The following is a 25,145-nucleotide window of genomic DNA, read 5'->3' as shown; positions in this document are numbered from 1 at the left end:
CATTTCTTTTAACCCTCTCGTGGCCTTTACTGCTTTGATTTGTTAAACCCTGTAATATCTTTTGGCCTCTCTGGCAGCAAAATGTTAAATAACTCTACTGAAGCATCAATGCACATTAAATATAAATGTGGTTTACATGTCAGAATACATAGTTACATAGTAGAGGAGGTTGCGTCCACCAAGTTCGACCTATGCTAAATGTAGACGACAGATTCTTTATCCTATATCTGTACTTACAGTATACTGAATAGGTACAGAATATGGGTGTGCGTGTGCATTCCTGTGTCATGTGATCGCTTGCGCCCCTGTTCCATTTTTCGCAGTTGCGAAAAACAAATGTATTTTATTCGTGGATTTTCTAGTTTTTTTCCGAAACAGTTAAACTTTGGAAACATCTTCAGCGTAAAATGATTGTGATATCAGCGCCCCCTATGGAAACTCAGCGGGAGACGCAGCTTATTGTGGCACTGCTGGAGGTGGCACATTCAGGAAAGACAGCCAGTGCCACGCGTGGATAGAGTGAATGGCCCCCAGCTCCAGAGCCGCAGCCAATGTGTTGCTAATGTATCAGGGCGGCTGCTTGGAAGAAGTTGGCATACAGAGGTTAATTTTAAGGAACACAAATACTGTACATATTACCCGCGCTCCTCCCTTTAGGAGTATGCTGCTGGTAAAAGGTTTGGCCGTACATACAGTATATGGGAAACAGAGCGGATCGTGCGCTCCTGCCAATTTGGGCTAAAATATACTAGTGACGTGTACATTTAGAACCTAAGTCTGTGGGACAAAGGAGTCTTTTGGTTGCATCTTTTGATCAAAACATGATTCAAACCGCCGACCTCGTCAAGGTTAACTCCATTTAACAGGCACCTGCACTGAGTATAAGTCATTTCTTATTGTCCTGTGGACTAAACTTTGTGAAGTATGTCAAAGTGCCCTGAAGGGGTTAAATAAATGAAGCATGTGCTTATTTGTGATTGAGTGCAGTTAAAAGCTGGGCAAAGCCAGTATCAGAGTACTCACGTTATAAAGGTGGCCTGTGGGTGCACAAATACCCCAGTGTGAAATATTAATACCTACACAGATCTCTTCATTCTGTCAGCCAGACACTCGCCTGCTCTTCAGTGGCGAGTGATGGGCAGACAGACAGCGAGGTGTATTATACCTTAATGCTGATTGGAGAATTGGTAGGAGCTCTGTCCTGAGGGTAGGAGCCATACTAATCATGTGATATTGCATCTCTCTGTGCCAATGCATCATTGTGCCCCGCTCCTACTGCGCTCGTCCTGTCCCACTTTATTATTTCGGGAGTTTAATAGGTGTTCGGGATGAAGACCCAGATCCCATTCATTTCAAATGGGGTAAAGACGGGTTGAAGATTAGCACCCTTTTGTGGATCTGGGAATTAGTCCCTAACACAAGAGGTCTCACATGGACACACATTTCCAAAGGGAATGTATCACAGTCTGTGTGTGTCATTCTTTCATCTCTTATCTATCAGTTCTGAGTGATCGTCACCTCCCCTGATTAGCCGTGTCACGTGTAAGAGACTGGCTGTATTATCACCGGACACAGTCACCAGCAGAAATGTCTTCAGTTAGTTCAAACATTTCCTTTGCATTCAGGCATCATATCCACTGTTCTTAACACAACACATATTGTTCAATTGACTTACTATATACATATATATTAAATGTTTATTTTGATCTTCTGACATCTAACATACAGGACACATAGATAAAACAAACACTAAAATATTGTGCATGTAGCAAATGTGCTTATATTCACAGTGCATCTACGTTAGAAAGGAATGACAGCATTTTGTCCCCATTAAACAACTCCCAAACTCCCCGGTCATTGGAGAACATTGTCGATATCCTTCAAAAATTTTTATTTGCCTCCCTACAGTTGTGGAAGATATTGTCCCCAGCCGGGCTCTTCCACACGTTCTCCAAAGGGGCCGGATCAGAAAACACCGAGGAGTAGAAGGGCCACATGCTAAGTATAATGTCATTGTAGACCTTAATTGACAAGTGAGTTTTAAGGTGAAATATGGCACTCTGCTCCTGCTATTTTCATACTAGTTGCTTGGGCAGCTGAGAGCCTGAGGGCCACATCCAGCCCCTCTGCGGGGCCCTGTTGAAGAGCGCTGGTCTACAGGCTACTAGAACTTAAGCCAGCGGTTCTCAAATAGGGTTTTTGTCACATTGTAGTGTATATTGCAAAGTTTGGCACATCCCCTCCCTCCCCCCTCTGGCATTGAACAGGTTAAGGCAGAGGTTCTCAACTCCAGTCCTCAAGACTTCCCAACAGGTCAGGTTTTAAGGGACATCCCTGCTTGAGCGCTGGTGGCTCAAAGACTGAGCCACCTGTGCTGAAGCAGGGATATCCTGAAAACCTGACCTGTTGGGGGGTCTTGAGGGCTGGAGTTGAGCCCCCCCTGGGTTACAGGATTCGGCATTTGAGAAAAGCAGTGATGTGTTTTTTTAACTGACCGAGCCATTTTGTATATTAAAATCTAAATGTACATTTAAATGCACGACCGATGTAGCCACGCTCACTCTTTAAGTGTAAAGTTCTTTAATAAATGAGTGTGTAAGTTTCAAACTTCTGGGTGCCGGAGCTGAAATAAATGTGGATGTGAAAATAAAAGATGGAGCATCACTTCTCTGCCAACAGATCTCAGATCTATAACCATGTCAGCCTTTACCTACACACAGGAACTAACACCACCAGCTGACATTACTACCTGAACCGCTTCCGGTTCTAACAACCCTACTGCATGTAACTGCATCCTGTGGCACGCAACGTCTTGGTTTAGAATTGAGGTGACCCTTGCAATACACACAGCAGTATTTCAGTAGGTGTGGCTGCTATCACCAGCAGTGTGGCACCTCTCCCATAGGCGATGTCCATCTGAGTACACTGACATGCTTCTTAGGACATGGTCTATAAAGATATAGGGTCACTTCTATGACTTTTCTTCTACCTATTTATTAATAGATGGCCTGCGGTGGTTTCCCTCTTCACCAGCGAACGGAGTAATGGAGACCACTGTTTATTTATCCCAAACGTGGTGTTCAGAAGAGGCAACTTCTTTGTGTTGCTGGTTTATCGCCTACGTTCCCCCGACATTTCATTGGTAATCACTCACAACCACCCAGCTTCACTTTGCCGATATCCCCGTTGGCCAACACTGGTGCAACCTCTTCGGATCGCTCCTCGGCGCCATACTCCGGGTTCTTCTGGTTGGACTTGCTGTTGGTGGAAGATAGCGGCAAGGTCTCTCCCTTCTTGGCCAGCTCGGCCAGTTCTTTGGCACAGCAGGTCGGTGTAGGGGTCTCGTCGGTGTTATGAAAGGTGTCATAGTCCACCTCATAAAAGCCTTCCTCCAAGGTCAGCACAGGCATGAAACGGTGGCCCCAGAGGACCTCATTCTCCACATAAGAACTTCGAGCTTGACAGGTCATCCCTGTAAAGAGCATGGTGAGAAAAAGGCACTCAGAAGAGCTACTTTGGGGTGTTCTGTGACATTTACTCATCACCATTTACAAACCTATTGTAATGAAAACAGGTTGGAACCTAACTTAAGTGTTATAATGTGGGTACCTAAAGAAGAAATCAGCACTGCTCACTTTCTTTCTAACCGTATGTATTCCCCCCCCCCCCCCCACCCCCTTTCAGTGGCAATACTAGAGGTATAAAGGGTTAACTGGTTAGGGTAATGCATCTCTTTCCTCATGGAGTTTAAAGGGACTTGGAAAGACTGAGCACTACAAACATATACCGTGAGCCGCAGGTGGCCCACTCCAGTCCTCAAGAGTCAGCGACAGGTCAGGTTTTCAGGATATCCCTGCTTCAGCGCAGGTGGAGCAACCGGCGGCTCAGTCAAAGACTGAAGAAGTAACAAAGACCAGGAAAACAGCCGCTCCTGTAGCAAAACTCAGACTCACCAGCAAAAATACTAACCTGGGATATCCTGAAAACCTGCCCTGATGAGGGGGAGAGGGAAAGGAGGGGGGGGGGGGGGGGGGTACTGGAGTTCAGCGCCCCTGAGTTAGAGCATAACGGGGAAACTGAGAATTCCATTCAGAGTGTAGTTTCTTTTATGTACACTAGGTGTCAGTGATGATTCAAAAATGGCAGATCTAGGGTTAGTGCTAAATTCTTATTCATTGTATCGTTGATGAAACAATACTGATAAATCAATAAATATACCAAAACAAAGATAACCAAGAGTATAGAAAGTGTCAAAACAAGTCTTCTGAATATACACATGTGACTGACCATATTTGACTATCTAGATAATTCTAAAACGAAAGAAAAACATTTGAAACGACCTACACAATGAATGATAAGGGAAACAGGACATCATTTATTCAACGACTAACTGAAATCATTGACTTTATGGGTTCAGTGGTCAAAGTAAAGGTTATGTACCTGAGCTTAAGAAATTCTAACCCTATCAAACAATACGGCAAAGATATTTGCCCTTTGACTGCTGAACTTGTCCAAACTAAACCTCGGCACGCCTGGGAGGCCTGAAACAAACTGCAAAGTAGGTATGAAAAGGAGACCCTGGGACCGCTGAGCTTTGTGTTATTCCTCCACTCTGATAAAGAAGCCCCCACTTCATTCCCGATTCAAAACACTGTCTAAAACTTACAATAAAGCTGAATTGTTCGGTTTCACCCTAATGATGATACCACCCTATTTAAATTGCAGCAAACACTGAAATGTAAGTTAACCAATGAAATATGTTGCTGAGATAGTGTCAGTAGTGTTACCGGGGACTGCACCATTAATTGGACTACAGTAACTAATTTACAATTTACAATTTACAGTAACTACAAGCGTTCCTTGTGCAGTCAGTGTTACTCCGAGGCCTTCACCTCATATACCCTGATTTCCTCCGCTTTAATAAGTGTTTCAGCCTTAAAGTTATTGGAGTCACACCGTACGAGGAAATTAGGGCCTGACTACTGTAACACAGAAAACTCCCGGGCTATGTTTCTTACCTGTAGCTTCAACCATTCCTTCCAGAATCACTACTATTTCAAACTCCTCTTTTTGAAGCTGCTCTTTGGATATTTCCCAGAATGGGCTTAGCTCATTGAACACGTGACAAATAATGAGGGGAGAGACCAGGAATAGACGATCGTCCCCAGTGTCAAAACCCACATTAAGGTCTGTCTGGTTGAGAGGGATGAATTCCCCCTCCTTGGTTTGCTTGGACTTGATCAGTTTGGCTCTGATGGATGCTTCAACGATATGCGAGTTCCTCAGGTCTCCCACCCTGAACATCAGACACAGCTTCCCGTCCCTCACCGAGATCACAGCCATGTTAGAGAACATGAGGGTCTCTGCTCGCTTATTTGGCTGGGAGATCTTTACAAACATGCAGCCTACCATGAAAGCATTGACAATGGAGCCCAGAATGGCCTGGATGAGCAGAAGTACAATGCCCTCTGGACACTTGTCCGTGATGACCCTGTACCCATAACCAATGGTGGTTTCTGTCTCAATGGAGAACAAGAAGGCAGAGACAAAACCATTTAACTTGTCAACACAAGGCGTCCAGGTGGAATCCTCAATGTGCTCCAGATCTCCACGGATGTAGGCGATGAGCCACCAAATGAAGCCAAAAAAAATCCAGGTTATGGTGTAGACCATAGTGAAAACCAACAAGTTAAATCTCCACTTGAGGTCCACCAGCGTGGTAAATATGTCTGTCAGATACCTGTAGGTTTCCCGGACGTTGCCATGGTGGACATTGCATTTGCCCTCTTTCTCCACGTACCTTTGCCGTCGCCTCTTCTTTGGCTCTGCCATTACCATGGTGCGGTTTGTAACCACAACGGGGATATTCTGTGCTTGTTTTGGCATCTTGTTCACGCGGTTCTCAATGTCCCGATTCATAATTTTGCAAGTGCTCCTCTCGGATTCCGAGTGCAGGAAGCCGACTCATTCATGGCCTGCCGGAGAGAGGAAAGTATTAATACAAGCGCAGAAGGTGCCCCAAAGGGCGAGTAATTACACCGTGGGATAACAGCAGCCGGCTGGTAAAGAAAAGGAATGCACAGAAAGATGAAATAAGAAAAATACCTTAATAACATGACTCGGGAAATAGTATAAATATTTGCCGGATCAAAACCACACGTTCCAACGAAATTAGTCCGTATGTACACTTTTATTTCTAATGAATAAAATGATAAAGTAAAGAGTGACCATCCCACTTCAAAAATAATACAAATTATGCAAAGCATCTCCATATAATTCTAGCCCTCTAAAGTTTTAAATGTTTTTGGTGTATTTGCCCCTCCTGCATTTTAATTGTATACTTATGTTTAGGGTAATAATTTGCATTACTCATATTTCCTTTCTATATCAATAAATGACGTATAGAAGAACCCCTTCGTAGCATGTAAGCTATAGTAGCCCCGATGCACAGAAGCTCACCTGACCCATGGATATATTTGGGTTGAGCGGGTGTTCGTCTCATTTGGTTTATAACAGAAGAATCCATACCTGCCCATATTCACTAAGTGATGCTATTTTATATGACACATTACAGCGCACTACAGTTGATTAGTATATAGCTTAGCATAAAAGGTGTTTGATTTATTGGTGTTATTGGATCCTATTTACAAGACATTAGAAGTGAGCAGTAGGGGGCAGTACATGTCATTATTGGCAAGTAACAATCGTGTTTGTGTGTCAACATTATCCATGCACAAGATGTTTTAGATCAGGGTAGCCAACTCCAGACCTCAAGAGCTACCAACATGTGAGGTTTTCAGGATATCCCTGCTTCAGCAGAGGTGGCTGAGTCAGTGGCTCAGACTGAGCCACTGACTAAGCCACCTGTGCTGAAGCAGGGATATCCTGGAAACCTCATCCGTTGGTAGCTTTTGAGGACTAGAGTTGGCTACCCCTGTTTTAGCTGTTTGGAAGTGTGTGGTTATATATAACTTGCATTTAAGGTTTTTGAGCATTAGCTGTTGGGTTCAATATCTCCAGATGCAGGAGGGTTGAATTTAACTTGTGTCACCGCTTCCTGGAGACGATTGTCATTTGCAGCTGTACTGACATTTTCTGTGAAATATGACAGACCGTTTATAGACAAGTCATTAACATAATATATTGGACTCGAGGACAACTCTGGCATCTTAATGGGAAACAAATACAACAGATGTGGTACCCGTTATCACAGAATGTCATGGATGTATATTTTTATTTATTTAGCGCCAACAGTTTATCCGGCGCTTTACAGAAGAGAAAAAGCAATACAAGGAATTATAATACGACAAGTGCAAAGTTAGACGATAGGAAAGGCACTTCCTGCCCCGGAGAGCTTACCATCTAAACGTCATTACACTTAAACTGCTGATGATAAAGCACCTGTGACCCTTTGTGATTAATTGTCAATTTGATCAACATTTGCCCCCAAAAACAACCTTCCGTAGAAGACATTTGATTGAGACAATTGAGAAAACGTGCACAGCCCTGGCCTGTTCCACGCATGCGCGTGGAACAGGCCAGGGCTATGCACGTTTTCTCAAGCTCACAAATCTTTGGCAATGGGTGAAATTCACATCTCTCTAACTGGGAGATGCCAAACGCACCTTTCTGTGCTGTGCTCGGCTCTCCAGCTAACACGTTACTCAAATGCCAGCATTTCTTTAAGCCGTTCCGTACAAAATGATATTTCAACAGCAACATTTCCCAGCGGGCAGGCGTGACCTGCACCTTATATGCACCTTATATGCATCTTATATGCACCGTATAGCAGTGCTTCTCAACTCCAGCCTCAAGACTCCCCAACAGGTCAGGTTTGAAGGATATCTCTGACTCGGCACAGGTGGCTCCGACTGAGCCACTGATTGAGCCCCCTGTGTTGAAGCTGGGATATCCTGAAAACCTGACCTGTTGGGGAGTCTTGAGGGCTGGGGTTGAGAACGCCTGCGGCAGGGCTGTGCGCGTATCTTCCAATGGGCTTCAAACACTCTGGTGGGAATTTCTTTAAAAAGTCACGTTTTCACCACATTTTCAAGACCCGGACAAATTGCTCAGACGTTAGCCAACGGTTACCAGAATTTTCATGAAAATACCAGTATATATAGGGGGGCATGGGCCAGAGTTTAGGGTCCTGTGAGGTGCCCATTCACTTAACCTTTCCAGCGCTGGAGGCCCGGTGGCACTGATCTCAGCATTTCTGGTCAGGTGACCACATGGCCGCCCCCGCGCGCCCATCCTACCCCCATCTAACCAAAGTGGAAGTGGAGGAGGCTCCATTGGGTCAGCCCCAGAAAATAAGCATTTCCCCATGATGCACCTGGTACGCCAATATGGCCGCTGACGTGCCAGTACCAGGTATGTAATAAGCGCACTTTTGTGTAAACAAATGATCTGCTGTCCACCCAGTTATACCCCCGGCAGCATAAACATGTTTCCTTTAGTTATGTGTTAATAAACCAGTTGAACAAATTCCTCAAAATGCAGGTCTCCTCTAGGACAGAGATACACCCGATGCAAGGTCCATACGGACCTGAAACGCTCCTCCTCTGTTCTTGGCTGTCACAATAAATGAAGAATTGCATCGTGGACTTGTGAGTAGGGTTGTACTTTGTACCTCTGTCCTAGAGGAGACCTGTACTTTGTACCTCTGTCCTAGAGGAGACCTGTACTTTGTACCTCTGTCCTAGAGGAGACCTGTACTTTGTACCTCTGTCCTAGAGGAGACCTGTACTTTGTACCTCTGTCCTAGAGGAGGCCTGTACTTTGTACCTCTGTCCTAGAGGAGACCTGTACTTTGTACCTCTGTCCTAGAGGAGACCTGTACTTTGTACCTCTGTCCTAGAGGAGACCTTTACTTTGTACCTCTGTCCTAGAGGAGACCTGTACTTTGTACCTCTGTCCTAGAGGAGGCATGTACTTTGTACCTCTGTCCTAGAGGAGACCTGTACTTTGTACCTCTGTCCTAGAGGAGACCTGCACTTTGTATCTCTGTCCTACAGGAGACCGGCACTTTGTAGCTCTGTCCTACAGCAGACCTGCACTTTGTAGCTCTGTCCTATAGGAGACCTGCACTTTGTACCTCTGTCCTACAGGAGACCTGCACTTTGTACCTCTGTCCTAGAGGAGACCGGCACTTTGTACCTCTGTCCTAGAGGAGACCTGTACTTTGTATCTCTGGTCTAGAGGAGACCTGCACTGTGTATCTCTGTCCTACAGGAGACCTGCACTTTGTACCTCTGTCCTAGAGGAGACCTGCACTGTGTATCTCTGTCCTAGAGGAGACCGGCACTTTGTACCTCTGTCCTAGAGGAGACCGGCACTTGGTAGCTATGTCCTAGAGGAGACCTGCACTGTGTATCTCTGTCCTAGAGGAGACCGGCACTTTGTACCTCTGTCCTAGAGGAGACCTGCACTTTGTACCTCTGTCCTACAGGAGACCTGCACTTTGTATCTCTGTCCTACAGGAGACCGGCACTTTGTATCTCTGTCCTACAGGAGACCGGCACTTTGTATCTCTGTCCTACAGGAGACCTGCACTTTGTATCTCTGTCCTACAGGAGACCGGCACTTTTTATCTCTGTCCTACAGGAGACCGGCACTTTGTATCTCTGTCCTACAAGAGACCTGCACTTTGTATCTCTGTCCTACAGGAGACCTGCACTTTGTATCTCTGTCCTACAGGAGACCTGCACTTTGTATCTCTGTCCTACAGGAGACCGGCACTTTGTATCTCTGTCCTACAGGAGACCGGCACTTTGTATCTCTGTCCTACAGGAGACCGGCACTTTGTATCTCTGTCCTACAGGAGACCGGCACTTTGTATCTCTGTCCTACAGGAGACCGGCACTTTGTATCTCTGTCCTACAGGAGACCTGCACTTTGTATCTCTGTCCTACAGGAGACCGGCACTTTGTATCTCTGTCCTACAGGAGACCGGCACTTTGTATCTCTGTCCTAGAGGAGACCGGCACTTTGTATCTCTGTCCTAGAGGAGACCGGCACTTTGTATCTCTGTCCTAGAGGAGACCTGCACTTTGTATCTCTGTCCTACAGGAGACCTGCACTTTGTATCTCTGTCCTACAGGAGACCTGCACTTTGTACCTCTGTCCTAGAGGAGACCTGCACTTTGTATCTCTGTCCTACAGGAGACCGGCACTTTGTATCTCTGTCCTACAGGAGACCGGCACTTTGTATCTCTGTCCTAGAGGAGACCTGCACTTTGTACCTCTGTCCTACAGGAGACCTGCACTTTGTATCTCTGTCCTACAGGAGACCTGCACTTTGTACCTCTGTCCTACAGGAGACCTGCACTTTGTATCTCTGTCCTACAGGAGAACTGCACTTTGTACCTCTGTCCTACAGGAGACCTGCACTTTGTATCTCTGTCCTACAGGAGACCGGCACTTTGTACCTCTGTCCTACAGGAGACCGGCACTTTGTACCTCTGTCCTACAGGAGACCTGCACTTTGTATCTCTGTCCTACAGGAGACCTGCACTTTGTACCTCTGTCCTACAGGAGACCTGCACTTTGTATCTCTGTCCTACAGGAGACCGGCACTTTGTATCTCTGTCCTACAGGAGACCGGCACTTTGTACCTCTGTCCTACAGGAGACCTGCACTTTGTACCTCTGTCCTACAGGAGACCTGCACTTTGTACCTCTGTCCTACAGGAGACCTGCACTTTGTATCTCTGTCCTACAGGAGACCGGCACTTTGTATCTCTGTCCTAGAGGAGACCTGCACTTTGTATCTCTGTCCTACAGGAGACCTGCACTTTGTATCTCTGTCCTACAGGAGACCTGCACTTTGTACCTCTGTCCTAGAGGAGACCTGCACTTTGTATCTCTGTCCTACAGGAGACCGGCACTTTGTATCTCTGTCCTACAGGAGACCGGCACTTTGTATCTCTGTCCTAGAGGAGACCTGCACTTTGTACCTCTGTCCTACAGGAGACCTGCACTTTGTATCTCTGTCCTACAGGAGACCTGCACTTTGTACCTCTGTCCTACAGGAGACCTGCACTTTGTATCTCTGTCCTACAGGAGACCTGCACTTTGTACCTCTGTCCTACAGGAGACCTGCACTTTGTATCTCTGTCCTACAGGAGACCGGCACTTTGTACCTCTGTCCTAGAGGAGACCGGCACTGTGTATCTCTGTCCTACAGGAGACCTGCACTTTGTATCTCTGTCCTACAGGAGACCGGTACTTTGTATCTCTGTCCTACAGGAGGCCGGCACTTTGTATCTCTGTCCTAGAGGAGACCTGCACTGTGTATCTCTGTCCTACAGGAGACCGGCACTTTGTATCTCTGTCCTAGAGGAGACCTGCACTGTGTACCTCTGTCCTACAGGAGACCTGCACTTTGTATCTCTGTCCTACAGGAGACCGGCACTTTGTACCTCTGTCCTAGAGGAGACCGGCACTTTGTAACTCTGTCCTAGAGGAGACCTGCACTGTGTATCTCTGTCCTACAGGAGACCGGCACTTTGTACCTCTGTCCTACAGGAGACCGGCACTTTGTACCTCTGTCCTACAGGAGACCGGTACTTTGTACCTCTGTCCTACAGGAGACCGGTACTTTGTACCTCTGTCCTACAGGAGACCGGTACTTTGTACCTCTGTCCTACAGGAGACCGGTACTTTGTATCTCTGTCCTACAGGAGACCGGTACTTTGTAACTCTGTCCTAGAGGAGACCTGCACTGTGTATCTCTGTCCTACAGGAGACCGGCACTTTGTAACTCTGTCCTACAGGAGACCTGCACTTTGTGAGAAACATGTATCAATGTCCAGGCAGTGGCGGGGATATTACACGCAGGAAATGTGCATTTATACGTCACTTTGTGGAACCGATATAAAGAACGCTGTGCTTCAGCTTCAGGCCGAGGCTGTATTGGCGCGCGCGCTATGCCGTGCGCCGCCGGAACAAACTAATGGTGGCCAATGAAGGTGCACATAGGGCACGCGGCTGCGAGATACGGAGCGACAGACTGGCGAGGAGACAAATCATTTTGTTTTTGTGGCACGTCGGCCGCGTCACTGGCCGCGGTTCAGCCAATGAGGGTGAACCACTCGCGTGACGTCACAGCCTGTTGCCTTCCGATGCCTCCAGCGCATGTTTCGCATGATGTCACAGCCACGCCTCCCTGTCAGCCTTAGGAGTTTATGTTATGTTCAGGGTCAGAGGTCAACCTAGTAATGTAATGTATCAAAGTAACAATCCCTTTTCCGAATCATACGGCGCCGACGAGCTCAGATCATATTACCCCTCTATATACAGTGGGAGGCATCATATGTTGTTTAAAATCAATTGTGACGCGCTGCGTCATGTTGTGTAACTGATCGATACAATTTAAATGAAAAAAAATTGGGTGTCTTTTTTCTTTAGAGCTAGTGTTAGTAAATATAAATGATCAGTGTGATATTATTTATAATAGTCGTACTGTGAAAATAATAATAAAACAATCTATTTAATGAAACATTTTTGGTTGATACATACTTAAAGCTGCAGTTCAAGCTGCCGTTTAAAAAAAAAAAAAAAATATATATATTTTTCCCCCCCATTCAATATGTGCATCAATATAATCTGCACAGTGACAAGTGATTGGCTAAGCTGCCGATCGATCCGTTCTCCTGTAATCGGTCACTTGCTCCGGGTTATTTAATTCAGTTCTTGCACAGCATTCTGGGCAATGTAGTTCCTGGAATATGATTGACTGGGCAGTTACTAGATACAATTGGTTCACTACTAGAGAGAGGGCGGGGCTCAAGAGCCAGAGCCTATCAGAAGGGGAAGGGGCCGTCACTTTGGAAATGCTTCCTACATTAGAAACATTAAAAATATCTTTACAACATTCTTCTTTTTTTTTAATTTTTAAATGCTACAAGTATTTTCTCACAGCACAGAACTGATTTGTTAAAAACACACACATATAGGATATTACTTGAACAGCTGCTTTAAGGTTTACGTCCGGACGTAATGAGGGGCACAGAAACATTATTCTTTCGTTCATTCTTATTTCTGTACGCATTTGCCTATTTTCTAGCTTTCATATGTTTGACTTGAATATCGCATTGTCAATATGGAGAGTGTGGTACTCCAGTCCTCAAGACTCACCCCCGCCTCACCCCTCCCCAACAGGTCAGGTTTTCAGGATATCCTTGCTTCAGCACAGGTGGCTCAATCAGTGCCTGCATCAGCACAGGTGGCTCAATCAGTCCCTGCTTCAGGCACAGGTGGCTCAGTCTGAGCCTCTGATTGCGCCATCTGTGCTGAAGCTGGGATATCCTGAAAACCTGTTAGGAGGGCTTGAGGAGTGGAGCTGAGCGCCCCTGGCACAGATGAGGTGGTAAGTCGCCTCCTTGCATATGCTGGGTGGTTAACTCCTGAGAATCTCCCGTGCTGCATTGTGTCCTATAAACCCACCCACCACCCTGAAGTTAAATGAACACACAGGAACGCCAGGAACGCACAGGAACGCCAGGAACGCACAGGCACACAGGAACGCACAGGCACACACAGGAACGCCAGGAACGCACAGGCACACAGGAACGCACAGGAACGCCAGGAACGCACAGGCACACAGGAACGCACAGGAACGCCAGGAACGCACAGGCACACAGGAACGCACAGGAACGCCAGGAACGCACAGGCACACAGGAACGCACAGTAACGCACAGGAGCGCACAGGAAGGCCAGGAACGCACAGTAATGCAGAGGAACGCACAGGAGCGCACAGTAACGCACAGGAGCGCACAGTAACGCACAGGCACACAGGAACGCACAGGAGCGCCAGGAACGCACAGGAGCGCACAGGAACGCACAGGCACACAGGAACTCACAGGCGCACACAGGAACTCACAGGCACACAGGAACACACAGGAACGCACAGGCACACAGGAACACACAGGAACGCACAGGCACACAGGAACGCACAGGCACACAGGAACACACAGGAACGCACAGGCACACAGGAACTCACAGGCGCACACAGGAACTCACAGGCACGCACAGGAACGCACAGGCACACAGGAACGCACAGGCACACAGGAACGCACAGGAACACACAGGAACGCACAGGCACACAGGAACACACAGGAACGCACAGGCACACAGGAACACACAGGAACACACAGGAACGCACGCGCTGCTGAAAGCAACAAGGTCACTGCTTTATTTATACATGTAACCAGCTAACCAGCTGGCACCTGCCCGGCTGCCTGGAACCGGATTAAGGCCAACAGCGTGCTGAAGCTGCGGCGAGTGCTGACCTCTGCTGTCCAACTTGGGATAGCACAATTGACCAATTTGTCCCTGTTAGGAGTGCACCCTGACTCACCACCCCGTGTATCATGGAGTGCACCCTCACTCATCATCCCGTGTATCATGGAGTGCACCTTGACTCACCACCCCGTGTATCATGGAGTGCACCCTCACTCATCATCCCATGTATCATGGAGTGCACCCTGACTCATGCCCCATGTATCATGGAGTGCACCCTCACTCAACCCCCGTGTATCATGGAGTGCACCCTCGCTCATCCCCCCCGTGTATCATGGAGTGCACCCTCACTCATCCCCCCATGTATCATGGAGTGCACCCTGACTCATCCCCACGTGTATCATGAAGTGCACCCTCACTCATCCCCCCGTGTATCATGGAGTGCAACCTGACTCATCCCCCCGTGTATCATGGAGTGCACCCTCACTCATCCCCCCCATGTATCATGGAGTGCATCCTGACTCATCCCCCCGTGTATCATGGAGTGCACCCTCACTCATCCTCCCGTGTATCATGGAGTGCAACCTGACTCATCCCCCCGTGTATCATGGAGTGCACCCGCGATCATCCTCCCATGTATCATGGAGTGCACCCTCACTCATCCCCCCGTGTATCATTAAGTGCACCCTCACTCATCCCCCTATGTATCATGGAGTGCACCCTTACTCATCCCCCCGTGTATCATGGAGTGCACCCTCACTCATCCTCCTGTGTATCATGGAGTGCACCCTCGCTCATCCCTCCGGGTATCATGGAGTGCAAACTGACTCATCCCCTCGTGTATCATGGAGTGCACCCTCACTCATCCCCCCGTGTATCATGGAGTGCACCCTCACTCATCCCGCTGTGTATCATGGAGTGCACCCTTACTCATCCCCCCGTGTATCATGGAGTGCACCCTCACTCATCCTCCCATGTATCATGGAGTGCACCCTCACTCATTCTCCCGTGTATCATGGAGTGCACCCTCGCTCACCCCCCCATGTATCATGGAGTGCACCCTCGCTCATCCCCCCATGTATCATGGAGTGCACCCTCACTCACCCCCCATGTATCATGGAGTGCACCCTCACTCACCCCCGTGTATCATGGAGTGCACCCTCACTCATCATCCCGTGTATCATGGAGTGCACGCTCGCTTATCCCCCGGTGTATCATGGAGTGCACCCTCACTCACCCCCCATGTATCATGGAGTGCAACCTGACTCATACCCTCGTGTATCATGGAGTGTACCCTTACTCATCCCCCCGTGTATCATGGAGTGCACCCTGACTCAACCCCCTGTGTATCATGGAGTGCACCCTCACTCATCCCCCTGTGTATCATGGAGTGCAAATTGACTCATCCCCCCGTTTATCATGGAGTGCACCCTCACTCATCCCCCCGTGTATCATGGAGTGCACCCTGACTCATCCTCCCGTGTATCATGGAGTGCAACCTGACTCATCCCCCGTGTATCATGGAGTGCACCCTGACTCATCCCCCCGTGTATCATGGAGTGCACCCTGACTCAACCCCCTGTGTATCATGGAGTGCACCCTCACTCATCCCCCTGTGTATCATGGAGTGCAACCTGACTCATCCCCCCGTGTATCCTAGAGTGCAACCTGACTCATCCCCCGTGTATTATGGAGTGCACCCTCACTCACCCCCATTGTATCATGGAGTGCACCCTCGCTCATACCCCCGTGTATCATGGAGTGCAACCTGACTCATCCCCCCGTGTATCATGGAGTGCACCATCACTCATCCCCTCGTGTATCATGGAGTGCACCCTCACTCATCCTCCCATGTATCATGGAGTGCACCCTCACTCATCCCCCCATGTAGCATGGAGTGCACCCTCACTCATTCCCCCGTGTATAATGGAGTGCAGCCTCACTCATCCCCCCGTGTATCATGGAGTGCACCCTCACTTATCCCCCTGTGTATCATGGAGTGCACCCTCACTCATCCCCCTGTGTAGCATGTAGTGCACCCTCACTCATCCCCCCGTGTATCATGGAGTGCACCCTCACTCATCCCCCCGTGTATCATGGAGTGCACCCTCACTCATCCCCCTGTGTAGCATGGAGTGCACCCTCACTCATCCCCCCGTGTATCATGGAGTGCACCCTCACTCATTCTCCCGTGTATCATGGAGTGCACCCTCGCTCATCCCTCCATGTATCATGGAGTGCACCCTCGCTCACCCCCCCATGTATCATGGAGTGCACCCTGACTCATCCCCCCATGTATCATGGAGTGCACCCTCGCTCATCCCCCCATGTATCATGGAGTGCACCCTCGCTCATCCCCCCATGTATCATGGAGTGCACCCTCACTCATCCCCCCGTGTAGCATGCATTGGGCACCTCCAGCTGCCGGTCACCACTCCCATGCAGCTGTAACAATGGAACCACGCCCTGTAATAAGCGTGAGGGAGAGGCCGCGGGGAACTGCAAGGCCTTGTGGGAGGAAAAGGAAAAGAAGTAAAGTGCGCAACTAATGTACCATTTAACTTAAACCCACTAATAGTGACATAGTGTTGTGAATAAATACCACCCTCAATCATCGGGTGTAGTTAGTAACACACAATATCTATGTTACCAGTGGCGGCTGCAGCAGTTAATGGGTCAGCGTGGCTCAACTCTCCGACAGCACTAACCAAGCAGGAAACAAAAGAACAGCGCAAACCGCATAGGGAAGTACATCAAAGTATCATTCATTTGTGAAAAAGGTAAGTATTAGATTAAAAGAACAAACGCATTGAGTGCAAACAGCACAACAGGTTACCACTCAGCAACAGGTAACGTGAAGCACTGGACATCACAGCTATGGATACCTGTTGCTGAGTGGTAACCTGTTGTGCTGTTTGCACTCAATGCGTTTGTTCTTTTAATCTGATGTACGCCTAATACTTACCTTTTTCACAAATTAATGATACTTTGATGTACTTTCCTATGCGGTTTGCGCTGTTTTTTTGTTTCCTGCTTGTGGGAGGAAGCCTGTCCCACAGCACGCGCAGGCCACACGTCCCGCCTTAACCTCCGAGGCGCCAGGCTTCCTCACGCACACGCAGAGCTCGCCGGCACGCCACGCGGGGGCCACTGCCCAAGCACAGGGGCCGACATCGAATGTACCCGACATTGCAATGGTGTATAATAAATAGGCTTTTATTACTTTGTAACTTGCACCAATGTCTCTCCATTTACACGAAATAAATAACAGACGCAGTGCGCAAATACATCCAGGAAGAGCAGGGTTAATCGTCCTCACAGGTAGCACAACATATCCCATTGTATTAAGCAGGATCCCACACTATTTCCATATGGCTCAGCGGGAGTGTGGGTGTAGCATATCACAACACAAATGTCCTTGGTTGACAACATGAATACCAGAGGGCAGGGGGTCCTCAACTCCAGTCCTCAAGCCCCCCGCCCCCCCCCAATAGGGGAGGTTTTAAGGATATCCCTGCTTCAGCACAGCTGGCTCAATCAGTCCCAACTTCAGCACTGGTGGCTCAATGATCAACTGCTTCAGCACTGGTGGCTAAAGCAGTCTTCAACTGAGCCACCTGTGCTAAAGCTGGGCTATCCTAAAACCCGACCTGTTGGGGGGTCTTGAGGACTGGAGTTGAGGATATAATGGAGATACATCAAATACCGGTATATGTTCTGTAGTATTAACTGTAGAATTAGCAGTAATTAGACACATATATTACCCTCTTCGCTGCAGGGCGATGCATCGATTGCAGTGAAGGGATCACTGTCACCTTTGGAAAACACATCTGGCTTTCGCACAAAAAGTAATTATTTATCATTTGTTGATGTAAAAAGTCTAGAAGTTAGCCCCTATATCGGCAACGTGTAGTCATGGCTACTAGCCACTGGCACAGAGCCAATTAATAATGCAATAATTATCCAAAGTGCACGAAACAGATTTCAGTGCAAACAATTATATAAATATAACCTACATTTCTCCCACATTCCCTATGTCTAGAAGGGAACATGAAATCGGAGAAAGGATCATCTTGCAATGAAAGTGCTTTCTTGGGAGCTACTGAAAGAATGTTTATATTGACAGAGTCACAAGAGAGACTGGTTATATTAAACCTCAAACAGCCATACCCTCCAACTGTACTTACAGTATTGGGCAGGCACAGTATCTGCTTGTGGGGTCCTGTACAAAATAAAAACCCATACTGCCTATTTCTGCCAGAGTCAGAGCCTCACTGTCTGTCTCAGTTGGTTGAGGGTTCGAATCTTCAGCTAATTAGATCAGCTGCACACTGCTGTCTGCACACTGCTATCTGCACACAGCTAACATACATTCTGCATGATGAACGCGTTTAGCAGATGACCTTAAAGCAGCAGTTCCCCTCAAAAGGATATATGTATATTTCTTAATATTACCTTAACAGGGGGACCCTGTGGAGCTCTTTCATGGTCCCCCAATGTCTGTGGATCCCCGGGATCCCCCCCCCCAGTTCCCCAGATATTTGTAGTTTTTGTGTGTCGGTTCAGAACCACCAAAAAGTACAAATATGGCAGCCAGAGTACAAACATGGCAGCCAGAGTACAAACATGGCCACAGTGTCACGAATCGAAAGCTACAATATCATTGGGCTTTTCTATTGGCTGCTGACTGCACCGCCATTGTGTATCTGGTGGGCACATATTCTGCTAAAGCTGGAGATCTGGGGGACCCTCCTCCCCAAAATCAGGTAAAATGAAAGCACTTGGGTGCAGCTTTAGGGTGTTTAATGATATAGGAGCAGGAACAGATGATCAGAAGCTCAGCCGCCCCTTAAAGATGCAGAACTCACCAGCAATCAAGTAAAGTTAAAAACACTTTATTGGGCTATATAATAAAGATACAAAGATCCACAAAGAAAACGGATCCTCCTCCCACGCGTTTCACGCCCTCTCTGGCGCTTTCTCAAGGAGTGTGGTGAGGGAAGAGAGAAGGTACTACTTAAGCCTCTACCCCTAATTATAATCAGAGAAAAAGACATCTGATAACACGTAATACATAAAAAAAACAGTGAAACAAATGGTTAATAGTGATTGTTGAAATTATAGAACAGGGGAAACAAATAATAGTGAATTCGCCGGTTTCCAGCTTGCTAACCTGTTTAATGGCATAGCACTGCTTAAGTATGGCCCATTAGCTCTAACCCAGTGTTTCCCAACTCCAGTCCCCAGGGAACCCAAACAGGTCAGGTCTTTAGGATATCCCTGCTTCAGCACAGGTGGCTCAGTCAAAATGACTGAGCCGCTGATTGACCCACCTGTGCTGGAGCAGGGATATCCTGACCTGTTGGGGGTTCCCTGAGGACTGGAGTTGGGAAACACTGCTCTAATTCATGCATTGCATATAATGAAGTTAATAAACATAAATAAGTATAATATAAAAGTTAGGTGTTATAATACCTCTCCACAGGAGGTTTTCATTTGGAAGCAAAACACAGAACCCCAGCAAGCTCTTTTTGGGAACCCCTGAGCCCCCACAAAATATATATATGTATATGTGTCAAAATGGAGTGCTATTGAGCGTGGCATATGTATACAACAGACGTGCCTCATTCTGCTGGATATAGACCCACTGTGGTCTTTCTCCCTCCTAATAGAGGTAAATGAGAATTTTAATCCTAATAGAGGTATATTAGTATTTTATCTGGTAGTGTTAGGCCTTGCGAACGGGTGTCTGCCTTGTCGTGGCTCGCAAGCTTACAACGCTTTGGCCAAAGAGGGTTAAACTAAATGACCCTATTTCAAGAGAATATATAAGTATTTTACTGTGTGTTTCTGTCATGTTGGATGTAGCATTGGTCTTCTCTGTCGTCTCTTTCATTTGGAAGCTCCTGCATCCCACACTGATTGAGGAACTAAGGCGTTACCGATGCAAAGCAATGCGTTGCAGCCCTCTAGCAGCAAAGGGTTAAAGCTGGAACCTACCTGAGAATCTTTATGTTTTTTGCCTTTACCTGGGACGTTTCTGAGAGCGGGGACACTCCGGTGTCCTGCCGGGGGACCCTCATCTCTTCGCGCCCCGCTCCTATGCTCTGGGATAAAGGCAGGCACAGGCTGCAGCACGCAATGGGTAATTGGGACGTTTGGCTAATTAATTGGGACGAGTAATTGGGTTCGCGAGTAATTGGGACATTTGGCAAATTAATTGGCATGCTGGAAATGACGCAGCTGCCCTCCAAAGTTACTGGGTACCATATGGTTCGCTGAAAAGAATGTGCATCGGGCGCCTTAAGGCTTAGCACCGTTTAGTAAATATAGCCCTGTATCTTTAGAAACAAGAATCTGTTGGTGGCAAAGAGGCAGGTTCAGGTAAGTGAGAGAAAAGCAGGGGCCTGCTCACCTGCTAATAATAGGAGTGGTTGCATGCAGAATTAGGAGGGGTTGGTGTAGAGGTGACTTGATATACGTCTGACAATACAGTTGAGGACGGTTCTGCCATCTGCTATATAGGAGAAGTGTGTATGACCATGTGACGGCCACCCTATATTTAGAAATATCCAACACTTTCATGACAAAGTTTGATGAGCAACGCAGATGGACAAATCAGTCCCTCATAGAATGGTAAGGAAGGGGCACTAATCATTTCCTGTCAGGAAGGGCTGAGGGTGAGTAGCACGTTCCCACGAGAGGAGAAGCTGCCAAAACACTAACTGGATATGTCAGGCCCTCTATCCTAACCTCAAATTTCTCCCTCTGTGCCACCTGTGTCAAAAATATTGTTTTTCATGTGGCTTGGCGCAGAGAAATAGGCCGCGTTTGGCGTGTACTAAAAAATAATATTTCTGTGCCCCACAAAAGCTGCAAAATACGTCAAAATGGGCTAAACCCTAAAAAGACTGTAAATAGTGTTAGCGCAGAATAAAGTTGTTATGTATCAATGAAAAAGGGTTCCAAACGGTATTAGTTTCACAGTATGGCTGTTATAAAGAATATGACACTCATCTTTAATATTTTCTAATGCAAGTTATAATTAAAGAGAAGAAAAAAAAGACATAATTCAATTTTTATTTAAATAGTTTCAATGGGGTTTTCAAAATGAGGGATGTGTCACAATTAATTCCGAACAAATGATGCGTCATATATATATATATATGAAGTCCTATAATGAGGATTAATGCTGCGTGGGGTCCCATCGAGGACGGTAACGCAGGGCCGGCTGGGATGGTCGCGGGGCTCGGTGCAGGACCTCCTCCCTGCGGCATCTCCTCAGCGTCCCGTCGTGAAATGGCGTCGCGTTGCCATGACAATGTGACACCACGACGCCATGTGGCATCCCGTTGATATTGGCGTCCCGTTGGTGACGCACCCCCATTTGATATCATGGCGCTTTGATGAGGGACCCTGCATGAAGAGAGGGCGACGGAGAAGGTAATAGTCACAGAGACCCCGCCCTCTCACTCAGTTTCCTGGTTGTGGGGTAGGGCGCGGGGTCTCTGTAACCGCGAGGCTCGGTGCACAGGCATCGCCTATAAGCGCCGGCCCCGAGTCTTGCTGCATCTGTATTTATAAAGGAAGCTGCATTCTATCCGGAGCTTCGCAGGACATCATTAGTAGGTGAGGAACCAGCAAAGCACAATCCTACAGTACACAGACCTTTAATGGTATCAAGCAAACTATACTCACAGCACGGTACCTGCGGTAACGGGAAGGGTTTCTATTGCGCTGTGATTCACTTTTCACTTTGGCCGGGAGGTTTGTGAAGTTTATATTGGTGTGAAAAGGGATTACTGTCGAGTCTCTGGCAAAGCTGGGTATCTCTCTTCTAATGTTCAGAGAGATGTGTGTAGCCAGGTATCCCCATGGCTACTAATTCCCTGCCTGACACGTAAGTCCTGGTACCAGCGCAGGCAGTGTTATGGATAAACCACTGAGGCCTGAAGCCCCTGGTGTTGATTCCAGGGACAGAGAGATGATTGTACTGAAATATATTGCCATAAGACCGAGCCAAATAAGCGATTTGATGTTCTTCAATAAAGTTCAAGTTCCTGTTTTATACTCCTGCCTGAGGCTGCAGTCTGTCAGGGGGAGGGAAAGAGGTTTTCCACAGGGCACTGCAGCTATCTGCGATAGGCCCTGAGGGAATGGAGGCGCTGTGCCAGAGGAGATGAGAGCTGCATGATCCCAAAAGCCTGTCCTGTTAATCCTCAACTAACAACGGCGGAAGCACAGGCCCTTCTATAAACCTGCAGGTGAGCACCACAACACAAGGTAGCAGTGAATCTCCCTTGGGGTGGGGGAACACCGGTTACATTTGGAGGCGCTGCTGAGATCCATGGTGATCTGAGAAGCAGGCAGGCTTTTGCAGCAGAAGGGATCTTCAAATGCCAAACTGAGTGGTGCCTGAAAAACACCGTATCAGGGCGATTGCAAGAGGAATTATGGGTGGTGTACCTGGGGGCTCTTGGGATCTGAGGGTCCAGAACCCCCTGTAAAGGGAAACCATCACATGAATATCCAAAAATCCATGCCAAACTGAGCAGTGCTTGAAAAACACTGTATCAGGGCGATTGCAAGAAGGATTATGTGTAGGGTTCCTAGGATTGCTGGGGCTTAAGGGGAACAGAATCGCCTGAAGGGGACTACAACATATCTATCCACCTATAGCGTTCAACAGTATGTGCGGGTAGCGTCCCGGGGGTGTGTGGGGCGGGGGCTCTCGAAAATTGAGAGGCTAGAACCTCCATTTTAAAAGAGCTGCAGTCATATAATAGCGGTGGCTAGTAAATGTATTCTCAGAATGGAAAAACAACCACTTAGCACACTTCTAATGTTAGATAATACAAACAAAAGACAGCAATGTGGTTAATAATATTCAAGTTAGTAATTAGCAACTATAAATTAAAGCAGCACAAAACACATCTAACAGTGAATAAATTCACAGCAAGGAAAAGACAACAACCACTTAGAAAAGTTTTACTGTTTTTTTTACGAACTTGAATATAATTGAGCACATTGCTGTCTTTTTCTTGTTTGTATTATCTAACATTAGAAGTGTGCTCAGGGGTTGTTTTCCCAAACTCAGAATACATCTACTAGTAAATGTGTTTTGTTTTTTTGCTTTAACTTTTTTGCTTTAACTTTTAGTTGCTAATTACTAACCTGAATATAATTAACCACATTGCTGTCTTTTGTTTGTATTATCTAACATTAGAAGTGTGCATATAGATATATTGGTGACTGTCTTTATATGAGGTTATGCAAGTGCAGCCCTGTTTCCTAGTGAACACAGGCCGCTACCATATGCTGTATAACCTTTAGGCTCACAGGGCCTAAGCCTCCGCCACGGAGAGCCTGGGGCACGCGGAACAATAGATAATACCTTATACTTGGTGCAGCGCCTCCACCTGCGATGGCTTCCACCAGAGGGGGAGTGGTTCCTCGCAGGACAATTGTATATCACTCCACACACACACAGCATGTAAAACAAACGAATGACTTTACTTATAGCATAGGCAATATATCAACAGGTGTCCCTCCCTAGAGTAGACACTAACTACTGCGTCTCGCAGGACGCTACCTCCCCTTACACCGGGTGATCCCACCCCGTGTCCAGTATCCCCACGCAATATGTCCCCCACCCTCAAGTGAGATAACGGATATGTATGGGTGACTGCGCAGCCACTGTGTCCTGTATGAAAGGTGATATAGTTGGTGCACTTGTTGTTTATCTGCCGGGCACTCCAGTACCCGGGCCTGCCAAGGATCTTCGCAAAGGGTCAAAGGCAAGATGGCGTCAGCAATAAGGGTCCGGGGCGATCCCACCCGAACGGACGGCAGCAACAGTAGCAGGGTCTGAGCCCAGACCTCCTGCTGGATGCACACTGTCTCTTATTTGATCACTGAACGCACAATAAGGGAACCGGAACCTGTCTAGGGCCAGTCCTTACTCGGCTCCACACTACAGTGACTCAGGGCCTAACTGGGCCTGGGGTATAAGGCCTAGGTAGGGGCTGAATGCCTCCCTACAGCTGGAGCTCCGTCTCCTTCCTCCTCCCGCTAGCTCTGACCCCTATATCCCTCTTCCTTCCTGCCTTCCTACCACCCGATTGGTCCCCGTGCGTCATGTGGTCCCGCGGGGCTGCTGGAACTCGTAGTTCCCTATGCTCCACCCTATGGGAGCTACTCTTCCTTCGCGGGCTTTGGCATGCGCAACCTCCTGTTCCACATCTTCTGCGCCTGCGCCAATTCCCAACATGGCGGCGGCCTAATCGCGGAACCTCCGATATACCGGAGCGTTCCCTGCCCTGCTGCAACCCTCCCACCCGACAACAATAAATGCGGGCAAGGGGAGCCCGGCTACACAAGTATAATATGTGTGTAGCTATGGGAGGCATGGTATTAACTTGCCTATGATTTTATTGATTAGGTGTTGATACATATATATAGTGGTTGACAAATCACCAAAAAATCTACTCGCCACACAAAAAAAATCTACTCGCCACCTAGTACCAAACGTGTGCTGCTTGGGCCAATATTTACTCGCCCAGGGGTTAAATCCACTCGCCCGGGGCGAGCAAATGTATAGGTTTGTCGAACACTGCATATATATATTTTTTGCACCTGCATTTATGATTGTAATATTAATTATGTGTACGTTTTGTTTTGTTAGCAATGTTGAATGTTTTGGATGTAAAGGCTTGGTAATTTTAAACTGTATATGTTGAGTATTTTATTATGCTGATTGGACGGCTCATTGAGACGCTCTTGATGCGATCCTGATTGGCGCATGAGGATATCCCTGTCACTATTTAAATATGTTACAGGATATTTTAGGCCAAACCCCTGATGAAGCGCCATTTGGGCACGAAACGCGTTGTGGTCATTACG

General features: G+C 47.4%; 1 protein-coding gene across 1 annotated transcript; it reads right to left on the bottom strand.

Moving 5' to 3' along the window:
- Window positions 1-1,679: 1,679 nt before the first annotated feature.
- On the bottom strand, window positions 1,680-5,972 carry LOC142497862 (G protein-activated inward rectifier potassium channel 4-like). Its single transcript, XM_075606249.1, has 2 exons — window positions 5,019-5,972; window positions 1,680-3,472 (listed from the first exon to the last, which is right to left on the bottom strand). Exons 1-2 carry the CDS (start codon window positions 5,917-5,919, stop codon window positions 3,147-3,149), a joined length of 1,227 nt encoding a protein of 408 aa, XP_075462364.1. The 5' UTR covers window positions 5,920-5,972; the 3' UTR covers window positions 1,680-3,146.
- Window positions 5,973-25,145: the final 19,173 nt, after the last annotated feature.

Source organism: Ascaphus truei, chromosome 6 (assembly GCF_040206685.1).
Source record: "Ascaphus truei isolate aAscTru1 chromosome 6, aAscTru1.hap1, whole genome shotgun sequence".
NCBI lineage: Eukaryota > Metazoa > Chordata > Amphibia > Anura > Ascaphidae > Ascaphus > Ascaphus truei.
This window is presented reverse-complemented; position numbering and strand designations above follow the sequence as displayed.

Coding starts and splice junctions, on each gene's coding strand:
- LOC142497862 (XM_075606249.1), bottom strand. CDS start 5,919: ATGAATCGGGACATTGAGAACCGCGTGAACAAGATGCCAAAACAAGCA. Junction 3,473..5,018: donor AGGAATGGTTGAAGCTACAG/GTAAGAAACATA, acceptor TGCTCTTTACAG/GGATGACCTGTCAAGCTCGA.